The following is a 12,292-nucleotide window of genomic DNA, read 5'->3' as shown; positions in this document are numbered from 1 at the left end:
AACACCCTTTCAGACAAGAGGGGAAGTTCTTTGTTGTTATTTTCCCTCTACAAAGGCCACAATAGAGAGCATGAAATGATAATTGCCCATTGTAGTTACCAAATAGGCAGCTGTGGGATTTCAGAATGTTCTAGGAGAGCGGCAAGCTTTGCCCCTGTCGCTGTTGTCACAGAACCTGCTGGTTCTTACAGTTGGCTGAGAACAAGGGTTGTGGCGGTGAGGTGACAGACTGGTGACATGCTTACTTCCATCAGCCGTCGGAAGGTCTCATCCACCTGCTGCAGGATGGTCGGGGAGTCCAGGATGAATCCCTTGATGGAGTCTAGATGGTTGAAGGTGACCAGCAGCACATCCTTGGGGCGTGGGCACAGCAGCACTTGGTATTTGAAAGCCATGGTCATCAGGTCATAGAGCTGTCAACCCACACACAGAACAGATGAGATCACAAAACCAGTTCAGAACCCGAGCAAAGCAGGAGAGGAAAAGCAGGCCACAGGCTTGCTACACAGCTCAGGTGACCCTATGGGTCACTACCCAAGTCAGAGCACTTCTGAGAATATGAGATGTTAGGAACTAAGCTAAGACAACAGCAGTAGCCAGAAAGTCTCTGGGTAAACCATGGTTTCTTGTCATCCTCTGTGTCTTCCTGATGGACACACGCGAAACTGTATTGGCTGCTGTGAGTTCTGCACTAGGCCTGGACTTGGGAGGATCTGGAATCCTGATTCAAGTACTTCTTTGTTCAATTTCTTTTTTATATTTCTTTATGTGTATGCATGTTTGCCTGGGTGTGTGTCTGTGCACCATATAAGCACCTGGTGCATACAGAGGCCAGAAGAGGCTGCTAGATCCTCTGGAATTGAAGTTACAAACAATTGTGAATTACCTTGTAGGTGCTGGGAATTGAACCTGGGTCCTCTGGAACAGCAGCCAGTGCTACCCTAACCCTAACCACTGGGCCATCTTTCCAGGCCCTGTAGCTTGCTTTCTGTATGAGTATGGTTCTTTTTTTTTTTTTTTTCCTTTCTCTTTTGTAGTGCTGGGAATGGAGCCCAGGCTTTGTATACACTAGGTGTGATGGTTTGAACAGGAATGGAGCCCAGGCTTTGTATACACTAGGTGTGGTGGTTTGAACAGGAATGGAGCCCAGGCTTTGTATACACTAGGTGTGGTGGTTTGAATAGGAATGGAGCCTATAGGCTCATATATTTAAATGCTTGGTCATTAGGAGTGGTGCTGCTTCACAGGAGGTGTGGCCCTGATGGAGGAGGTGAGGCCCTGATGGAGGAGGTGAGGCCCTGATGGAGGAGGCGAGGCCCTGATGGAGGAGGCGAGGCCCTGATGGAGGAGGCGAGGCCCTGATGGAGGAGGTGAGGCCCTGATGGAGGAGGTGTGGCCCTGATGGAGGAGGTATGGCCCTGATGGAGGAGGTGAGGCCCTGATGGAGGAGGTATGGCCCTGATGGAGGAGGTTTGGCCCTGATGGAGGAGGTGAGGCCCTGATGGAGGAGGTGTGGCCCTGATGGAGGAGGTGAGGCCCTGTTGGAGGAGGTGAGGCCCTGATGGAGGAGGTATGGCCCTGATGGAGGAGGTGTGGCCCTGATGGAGGAGGTGTGGCCCTGATGGAGGAGGTATGGCCCTGATGGAGGAGGTGAGGCCCTGATGGAGGAGGTGAGGCCCTGATGGAGGAGGTGAGGCCCTGATGGAGAAGGTGAGGCCTTGTTGGAGGAAGTGTGTCACGCCCAGTGGGCTTTGAGGTTTCAGAAGCTCAAGCCAGGCCCAGTGTTGCTCTCTCTTCCTGCTGCCTGAGGAGCCAGATGTAGAACTCTCAGCTACCTCTCCAGCACAGTGCCTGCCTGCGGCCATGCTTCCCACCGTGATGATAATGGACTAAACCTCTGAAACTGTAAGCCAGTCCCAATTAAATGTTTTCCTTGTAAGAGCTGCCATGGTCATGATGCCTCTTCATGGCAATAAACATTGATTAAGACACTAGGCATGGGTTGGGGATTTAGCTCAGTGGTAAAGCGCTTACCTAGCTGGGTTCGATCCTCAGCTCAAAAAAAAAGACAAAAAAAAAAGACACTAGGCAAACATTTTATTAACTAAGCTAAATCCCCAACCCTATCCCCATTTTAATTTTTTTTTTTCCATTTTTCAAGACAGGGTTTCTCTGTGTCGTTTTGGTGTTAATTTTAAATTTTTTAAAGTTACAAAAAATTTAAGTTATATGCATGTGTCTGTATATAGGGGTGTACACATGATTGCTGGCCAGAGGCACTGTTTTCCCCTGGAGATGGAATTACAGGTGACTGTGAGCCACCTGACATGGGAACTGAACTTGGGTCCTCTGCAAGGGTGGTATATGCTCTTAAGCTATATGTTTGAGCCACCTCTCTAGCCTCTACTCTTATTTTTTAATTAATGAATTGATTAATACATTTTGAGACAGGGGACCAAGCTCACTATTAAGCAGGGGCTGACACTGAACTTCTGATACCCCTGCCTCTATCTCCAAAGTGCTGGGATTATAAGTGTGTATCACAACACCTGCTTCTTAGCTCCATTTTTAAATGCAGCAGGTAGTTTTTGTTTGGGTTAAATAGAAATAGAAAGTACACATTCATTCATTTTCTCCACAGCATAGTATAGTAGAATATTATCATTATTATTATTATTATTATTATTATTATTATTTTTGAGACAGGGTTTCTCTGTAGCTTTGGAGGCTGGCCTCGAACTTGCTTTGTAGACCAGGCTGGCCTTGAACTCACAGAGATCCACCTGCCTCTGCCTCCTGAGTGCTAGGATTATAGGTGTGTGCCACCACCGCCCGGCATAGAATATTATTTTAAGGTGTATTACTTTTGTTTATGTTGCATTTGTTTAACTCTGTGAAGCTGTGTTACTGTGCCTGTCTAAAATACCTGATGGTCTAATAAAGAACTGAATGGCCAAAGGTGAGGCAGGAGAAGGGATAGAAGGCAGAAAGAATTAATAGAAGGAGAAATCTGGAAGGAAAAAGGAAGTAGCCAGAGATGTAGAGGAGGACACCAGAGGCTAGCCACCCAGCTACACAGCCAGCCACAGAGTAAGAGTAAGATTTACAGAAGTAAGAGAATGGGAAAAGCCCAGAGGCAAAAGGTAGACGGGATAATTTAAAGTTAAGAAAAGTTGGCTAGCAACAAGCCAAGCTAAGGCTATGCATTTATAAGAAAGAATAAACCTCTGTGTGTGGGATTTATTTGGGACCTGGGTGGAGGCCCCTCAAAAGAGCAAACAAACAAACAAACAAACAAACAATAACACCCCCTTGTTAGTGAGAAGACAGACTTAGGGATGAAGTAACTTTTCCAAAGGGAGACAATGGGAGGTAAAGGCTCATTTAAAGCTAGTGTGTCTCACTGAGGCTTCTAGTACCAGCAATAGAGATGTTGATTCTGTGTACCCACCACCCAGTATTAGTCTTCAGGACTTGAAAAAAAAGTTCATATAAGAGAGCAAGGTGAAAAATAATTACTGTTCTTCATGTCTAACTTCATAATTGTCTACAGTCGCAGAACTTGGGGTGTGGGGATGTGGCTCTGTTGGTAGAAGTTACCTAGCATGCAGGCAGTCCTGAGTTTGATTCCTAACACAACATAACCAGATGTGTTTGTGTAGAATATCATTTAGGAGGTAGAGTCAGGAGGATCAGAAGTTCAAGATCATTCTTAGCTTCATAGTGAGCTGGAGGCTAGCCTGGGCTATGTAAGAGCCCATCTCATTAGTTTAGTTTGTCCCCAGTGTCCTAGATTTTTATGTGTAAGCGTGTGCCTGTGGAGGCATGATGTTAACCCTCAGTATTGTCCTTAGGAATGCCATCCAGCTCTTTTCAGACAGATATCTTCCTGTCTTTACTCCCAGTACGGGGATTATAAGTGCATGCCACCATGCCCAGCATTTGGTTTGTTCTGTGTTTGTGAGGCAAGCACTTGTGACTGAGCCCAATCCTAATGTCACACTGTGCTATAGGTCCCTCCAGAACACAACAGTATGTTTGGCTGCCTGGAGTTTCTGGGTTCCTCTGGGCTGTGATGGTTTCTCTGACTTTGGTCAGGGCAATTAAAAAAAAATTATTTATTAAGCTGGATGGTGGTGGCACACACCTTTAATCTCAGCACTTAGGAGGCAGAGGCAGGCAGATCCTGAGTTCAAGACCAGCCTGGTCTACAGAGTGAGTTGCAGGACAGCCAAAGATACATAGAGAAACACTGTCTTGAAAAACAAAAACAAACAAACAAATTATTTTTATTATTATTATTTTTTCAAGACAGGCTTTCTCTGTGTAGCCCTGGATGTTCTAGAACACTTTGACAATTTTTTCTCTTCAAGACAGGGTTTCTTTGTATAGCCTGTCCTGGAATTCTCTCTGTAGACCAGGATGGCCTTGAGTTCAGAGATCTACCTGCCTCCTGAGTGCTGAGCTTAAAGGCATGCACCACTAGCACCCAGCTTAAACCTAATTATTAGGGTATATTTATTATTTACATGGATGGGCTTCACTGTGACCTCTGCGTACAGCCCGAGGTAAAGCGTGGGGTTGAGTGCTTGAACTGGGGCGGCATGTGCTCATGCCCATGGGTAGGGACATGAACAGCAGGGCTCTCTTGGGGCTGTGGAGCACCACAGAGGGGTGGCTGCAGACGCCCTCTGAGACCCTCCCAGCCTGACAACTGACTACAGCTCATGCCCACACGTACTTGCCTCTTCCAAGACACCGTGACATTTGGAATCCTATTTGATCCCGCCTAGGACCACCCACAACGGGTAGGAGAGGGGCAGCAGAGCTGAGCTGATTAAGCGGCTGTCTGCTCACCTTATCCATGCTGGCCTGGTTCAGTCGCATGATGGAGGCATGCGCCAGGCGGTCATACACAGTCCTCAGGGCCTTCTTAGAGTACAGCTCCTGGGGTTTGAACAGCTCCTCCATAAACTTTCTATTGAACATGGTTGAGATGATGTCATTTAGAACTGTAGAGACAAGAGAGAATCCAGATGAGCAAGGAAGGTACTGTGTAGGAGTGCTGTCAGTCTGTGAGTGGGGGACAGGCACAGACAGAGCTGAGATATGGACTGCTTGGTGGGAGCAGCCCCTGGGGAGAAGCCCAGGGGTCCAGTAGGAAGCAGAGCTCAGGAATGCTTTATGACAGCCTTCTGGGCAAATGTCCATGATGACAATATTAGATGACAATATTAGATCACTTTCTCCACCATTACATGCTTGATAAGGAAAATGTTTCTTTTCTTTCTTTTTTTCAAGTTAATTAATTTTAATTTTTTTATTTAATGTTCATTGGAGGTTTTTTTTTGTTTTGTTATTTTTTTTTTTTTTGCCTGCATGCTTTGTGTCTGTATGAGGGTGAGGGTGTCAGAAGCCCTGGAACTGGAGTGACAGACAGGTATGAGCTGCCATGAGGGTGCTGGGAATTGAACCCGGGTCCTCTAGAAGAGCAGTGCTCTTAACCACTGAGCCATCTCTCCAAGCCTTTGGAAAATCTTTCTTAAAAAAAAAAAAAAAAAAAAAAAAAAAGTACTGCTTTCCTGGGCTGTGGTGGTGTTGTGGGATATCTTTCTATATGATATGAATATGTGTTGCTCCCATTGGTTAATAAATGAAGCTACTGAGCCATGGTGGTGCACACCTTTAATCCCAGCACTCGGATGGCAGAAGCAGGCAGATCTGTGAGTTTGAGGCCAGCCTGGCCTACAGAGTGACTTCCAGGACAGGCTCCAAAACTACAGAGAAACCCTGTCTTGAGAAAACCAAAAATAAAATAAAATAAAGCTGCATTGGCCTATGGCAGGGCAGAATGGAGCCAGATAGGAAATCCAAAAGAGACGAGAAGAAGGCAGAGTCAGAAAAGACATTGAGCGCTGCCAGGGGTGCAAGAGGTAATGGAACACAGGTAATGCTACGAAGTCATGTGGCAAAACATAGATTAATAGAAATAGGTTAATTTAAGATGAAAGAGCTAGCTAGCAAGAAGCCTGAGCCATAGACCAAACAGTTTGTAATTACTATGTAAGCCTCTGAATAATTATTTTGTAAGCGGCTGTGGGTCTGCGGGTGGGAGAAATTTGTTCAGACTGCAGAGCCAGGCGGGACCCAGAAACTTCTGGCTACGCCTCTAATCCCAACACTCAGGAGGCAGAGGCAGATGGATCTCTGAGTTTGAGGTTAACCTGGTCTACAGAGTTCCAGTGTAGCTAGGACTACACAGAGAAACCCTGTCTCAAACAAACAAACAAACAAACAAATAAAACAAATTTAAAAAAATAAAGAATGTAGGACTGGAGTAATGGCTCAGCGGTTAGGAGCAGCTGCTGCTCCTGCAAGAGGACTTGTGTTCCGTTCCCAGCACCCACATGGTGGCTCACAACTGTCATTAACTCCAGTTCTATGGAATCCAATGCTCTTCTGATCTCTGAGGGCACCAGGCATGCATGCACATGCTATTAGTACACATATCTATGCAGGCAAAACACTCATACACATAAGATAAATAAAGCTAAAATTTTTCTATTAAAGAATAAATAAAAAGACTGTTATATAAAGATTATAAGTTAGAACACATCCTTAAAAAGAGAAACAGACATTCTTTTTTAATATTTATTTTTAGGTGTATGGATGTTTGGCCTGCCTGTATGACTGCACCATGTATGTGCATTGCCCACAGAGAAGGGTGTTATATCCTCTAGGCCTGGATACAGATGCTTATGATCCACCATGTGGGCAATGGGAATTGAATCCAGGTCCTTTGGGAGAGCAGTCAGTGCTTGTAGTAACCACTGAGCCATGTCTCCAGTCCCCTAGCACACACATTCTTAAAAAAAAAAAAAATTCAGGCGGGACATGGTGTTGAATGCCTTTAATCCCAGCACATGAGAGGCAGAGGTTGATCTCTGTGAGGTGGAGACCAGCCTGGTCTACAAAGTGACTTTCAGGCCAATCAGGGTTACATGATGAGACCCTGTCTCAGAAAGACAAAAAGAGAGGGCTGGAGAGATGGCTCAGAGGTTAAGAGCACCAACTGCTCTTCCAGAGGTCCTGAGTTCAGTTCCCAGCAGCCACATGGTGGCTCACAACCATCTGTAATGAATTCTGGTGTGCAGGCATACATGCAGAACCCTGTATACATAATAAAAAGTATTTTTACTTCATTATCAGCACATGTGTGTATGATCAGTGTGTTGTTTTCCTTTTAAGCAATCTAAACCATTTTCACTTAAAATTAAACTTCACAAATGTCAGGCAAACAGTGGTGATTTACTTTTTGAAACAAATATTTTATGGAAATAGACACGGCTGCCCACTGGTTAGAGATGATGGTGTTTTTAGAGCGTATACAAAACATGCCCTTCAGACTGCTCCATGTTGGCTTGCCCTGATCCCTCTTTGATCTACAATATCGATTTCACAGCACCAGCATATATCCTATCCTGTTGGGCCAGTGAAAACTCCAACCTGTTGAGAATTAAAGATTTGTGAAAACCAACATAGCCTCAGTTCTATTCATGTGGATATTTTGCACTGCTCAGGTAAGTGCAGGAAGGGGTAAGCCCTGGTGTGATAACACTAGTGAACACTAGTGCCTGGAGGGCAAGCTCTGGTGTGAGAACACTAGTGCATACTAGTGTAGTGGGTAGCCATTCCAGCCTTGGCCTGGAAGTTCCAACCCCCATTGAGGCTTCGGTAATAGCCACGCCCACAAGGTGGGGCTGAAGGAGGACGCTGAAGACCCAGGATCCAGAGAAGCTTCTCTTGGTTCCAGGACCCTGGAGGCTGGAGGTAGACCGAGCAGAGTTCTCCAGAGAACATCGCCAGACTGCACTATACCTTTGCCAGATCCTGCAACCTACCTATCCCTTCATTTGTAAGTTACCCCACAAAATAAACCTCCTTTTTAACTACGTTGAGTGGCCTTAATAATTACACCAATATCTGGCGCCCAACGTGGGGCTTGAACCCACAACCCTGAGATTAAGAGTCTCATGCTCTGGGCTGGAGAGATGGCTCAGAGGTTAAGAGCACTGACTGCTCTTCCAGAGGTCCTGAGTTCAATTCCCAGCAACCACATGGTGGCTCACAACCATCTGTAATGAGATCTGGCGCCCTCTTCTGTAAACATAATAAATAAAAATTTGAAAAAAAAAAAAAAAAAAAAGAGAGAGTTTCATGCTCTACCTACTGAGCTGTGTAGGGACAGGCAAGCCCTGGTGTGAGAACACTAGTGAATACTAGTGCCTGGAGGGCAAGCTCTGGTGTGAGAACAGCAGCTGGTACCAGTAAGCATAGATTGTTCTTAATGTATTTTTATAATGTCATGTGTGTTGTGCGTGTGGGTGAGAAGTACATGTTTGTTAAGATGCATATGTGGAGGTCAGAGGACAACTTCACCGACTCAGCTCTCTTTTTGTTTTTTTTTGTTTGTTTGTTTTTTTGTTTTTTTGAGACAGGGTTTCTCTGTGTAGCTTTGTGCCTTTCCTGGATCTTGCTTGGTAGACCAGGCTGGCCTTGAACTCACAAAGATCCGCCTGCTTCTGCCTCCTGAGTGCTGGGATTGAAGGTGTGCGCCACCCCCGGCTGTTTTTTTTTTTTTTTTAAGATTTATTTATTTATTATGTATAGAGAAGAGGGCGCCAGACCCCATTCTAGATGGCTGTGAACCACCATGTGGGTGCTGGGAATTGAACTCAGGACCTCTGGAAGAGCAGTCAGTGCTCTTAACCTCTGAGCCATTTCTTCAGCCCATCAGCTCTCTTTTTGCATGTATATGTGTAAAGACTCTAGGGACTGAATCCTGGTTGTCAGGGTTTGCTGGGCGGGTGCCTTTACCTGCTGGGCCATTTGCTGGCCTGGATGAGTCTTGAAAAAATTTAAAAGCCAGGTGGTGGTAATGGTAATGGGCCTTTAATCCCAGCACTCACACTCAGGAGGCAGAGGCAGGTGGATCTCTGAGTTAGAGGCCAGTTTGGTCTACAGAGAGAGTTCAAAGACAGCCAGGGTTGCACAGATGAACCTTATCTCCAAAACACTAAAAAAACCAAACCAAACCAAACTGACGACAACAACCCCAAAAAACCCCTAAAAAATGAAATTATGTGTCTGTGTCTGCATGTGCAGGTGCCCTCAGAGGCTGGAGGCGTCAGAGGCCAGAGGGGTCTGATTTCCGGGAGCTAGAATCTACTTGACATGGTTCTGGGAACTGATCTTGGGTCCTCTGTGACAGCAGTGCACGCTCTAATCAATGACCCATTCCTCTAGCCTTCCAGATTATTCTTAAACAAGTTATTTTTAGTATAAAGAGGAATGTATATGAATATCAAGAGTATATATTCACGCCAGGTGGTGGTGGTGGCTCACGCCTTTAATCCCAGCACTCGGGAGGCAGAGCCAGGCGGATTTCTGAGTTCGAGGCCAGCCTGGTCTATAGAGTGAGTTCCAGGACAGGCTCCAAAGCTACACAGAGAAACCCTGTCTCGGGGGAAAAAAAAAGATTTTATTTATTTTTTAAAGCTGTATTTTTATTTTTAATTATGTGTATGTTTGTGGGTAAGCATGTGGCATAGGCATGTTCAAGAGAGTACAGGTACCCAACAGAGGCCAGAGGAGTTGGGTCCCGCCAGAGATCAGTTACAGGAAGTTGTGATGTGCCTGATGGAGTTGCTGGAGACTGAACTCTGGTCTTCAGGGAGATAGTACATATATGTGTGCTCTTAACTGCTGAGCCATCTTTTCAGCCCATGTCTTTTCATTTTAATTCTATGTGTTGTATCTGTGTATGGGTGAATGCAGGTTCCCGTAGAGGTCAAAAGAGGATGTCAGATCCCTGTAGCTAGAGTTACAGAAGGCAGTGAGTCACGTGGTGTGGATGCTGGAAACACAGGTCCTCTGTGAGGGCAATACATATTCTTAACTGCTGAGCCATCTCACCAGCCTCTAAAATGAATTTTTAATATGAGTGCTTATTTCTGAAAGATACAAACTCCACTTTCTTTTCTTTTTTGTTTTTTTTTTGAGACAGTTTTTCTGTGTAGCCTTGACTGTCCTGGAACTCAGCCAGCCTCAAACTCACAGAGTGCTGGGATTAAAGGCATGTGCCACCACTGCCTGGCTAAATTCCACTTTCTTTTGCTGATGCAAAAGAAGTGCTGGGTGGTCGGCTATGGCTGTATACTTTTAAAGAACTGAGGCAACGAAGAGCGGGGAGTTGTGTGTTTGTGGGTTTCTCTGTGCAGATCTGGCTGGCCTAGAACTCACTCTGTAGCCCAGGCTGGCCTAGAACTCACTCTGTAGACCAGGCTGGCCTAGAATTCAGAGATTCACCTGCCTCTGCCTCCTGAGTGCTGGGATTAAAGATGTGCACCATCACCCAGGAGTAGGGATATTTCATTATTATTATTATTACTATTATTATTATTACTATTATTATTATTACTATTATAGAGGAAAGGGAAGCTGAGGGCTTTATGTGCTTAAATCCTTTTTTTTTTTTTCAAGGTAGAGTCTCATATGGTCCAGGCTGTCTGGAAACAAGTCTTCTACCTAAGGATGGCCTTGAACTTCTGATCCTCCTTGCTTCTACCTTTAGAGTGCTGGGATTAGAGGCAAACGCAACTACACTCAGCTTATACCTGAGTCTCAAATGGAATTGCTTCAGAGAGAAGGGGGAGGGGACATCTTTTCCTCCCACGCTGACTGGTGGTTTAAAGGAGAATGGCTCCCATAGGCTCACAGGTTTAAACACCTGGTCCCAAGCTGAAACTGTCTGGGAAGGCTCAAGGGGTGTGGCTTTGCTGGAGGAGCAGTGTAAGTCAGTGCAGGCTTTGAGGTTCCAGAGGCCCACCCCATTCTCAGGCTTCTCCCTCTTTGTGAGCTCTCAGCTGTCCCTTCATCTGCCATCAAGGCCTCCGAGCCTCTGAAGCCGTACCCCAGTGAAACACTTTCCTCTGTAAGTTGCGTTGGCCATTGTGTTTTACCACAGCAACACAGCAGTGGCTAAGACACTGACACACGCAGCTGACTCCTTCGAGAACCGTCGGACTCATGCTTCACCTTTGGGTCTTGCGTAGACCACATTCTGCTCCTCAGACAGGAAGAATTAGACCCAGCACAGGTGCCCTCACATCTGAGGACTCCAGCAGGGCAAAGGCAGCTAACACTCCCTCCTCAGGGATGCTCAGGGATACAGGAATGCTTCAGACAGAAACAAGCAAGGACCTGCAATAAACTGGGTTTTCTGACTTTTTTCCTCACCATGGCCTTTATTTAAAGTGCAGAATCTGCAAGGGACAGATACAAACAAGAGGCCACAGGGTCCTCAGAAAAGAAGAAGGGAAGAGTTTTCAGGAAGGTCCCGTTAAACCATTCCTGGTCAGCTGTGATTGGGTGAAAGCTGACAAGGGTCAGGTTCAATTCTCTAGGGTTTTTGAGCTCACTCAGGATCCAGGAAAGTAGCTTAGCCTCAAGTAAATTGGTTCCAAAAGCAACAAAACCCCAAGGCAATCGCTACTGACTTTGGCAAAGCAAAAGGAAAAAATGAAGCTTTTCCCCAGGGACGTGAAACAGGTGAGCAACACCTGCCTCAGACCTAAGCAATGTCCACCGCTGAGAACTGAGGACAGCGTCTGTCCCTGTGGCCTCAGCAGGCCACACATGAGCCCCCAGAGAAGAAATGGAAGTTTCATGGCTGGGCCCTGGCATCCAGGGATCCTGTCACTAGTCATTCTTTGTGACAGTGTGGAGACAGACACGCTTCCGGTTTGCTTTGTGTGGCACTTAGCCCTGACACCAAGGTGAACCCAACAGCACCACAGAGGGAGGAATCCGTTCTAGAGATACACGCTGCACTGGATCCACATCTGAGCAGTGGATTCGGTCAGACGTGGAGTCTGGCTTTGTTACCAGGTACTTAGATTTCCCTGTCTTTTTAAATTTTTTTAAAGATTTATTTACTTATTAATTATGTATACAGTGTTCTGCCTACATGCATGCTTGCAGGCCAGAAGAGGGCACCAGATCTCATTACAGATGGTTGTGAGCCACCATGTGGTTGCTGGGAATTGAACTCAGGTCCTCTGGAAGAACAGCCAGTGCTCTTAACTGCTGAGCCATCTCTCCAGCCAGCCCTGTCCTTTTTTTTTTTTTTTTTTTTTTTTTTTTGAGCTGAGGTTCGAACTCAGGGCCTTGTGCTTGCTAGGCAAGCGCTCTACCACTGAGCTAAATCCCCAGCCCTCCAGCCCTGTCTTTT

The 12,292-nt window shown here is 45.9% G+C and overlaps 1 protein-coding gene across 4 annotated transcripts in view; it reads right to left on the bottom strand.

The window, feature by feature from the left end:
* Oscp1 (organic solute carrier partner 1) overlaps positions 1–12,292 on the bottom strand; it is a 37,410-nt gene that overhangs the window by 14,497 nt on the left and 10,621 nt on the right. For all 4 annotated transcript variants that reach the window (XM_036177237.1, XM_036177238.1, XM_036177235.1 and 1 more), the window contains 2 exons: positions 4,858–5,012; positions 246–413 (listed from right to left, as the gene is read on the bottom strand). In XM_036177237.1, coding sequence (XP_036033130.1) covers positions 246–413; positions 4,858–5,012 — 323 coding nt within the window. The remainder of the gene's footprint in view (positions 1–245; positions 414–4,857; positions 5,013–12,292) is intronic.

The sequence above is a fragment of the Onychomys torridus genome, chromosome 2 (assembly GCF_903995425.1).
Source record: "Onychomys torridus chromosome 2, mOncTor1.1, whole genome shotgun sequence".
Lineage (NCBI taxonomy): Eukaryota > Metazoa > Chordata > Mammalia > Rodentia > Cricetidae > Onychomys > Onychomys torridus.
The sequence above is the reverse complement of the archived record's forward strand: the minus strand, read 5'-3'. Positions and strand labels throughout refer to the sequence as shown.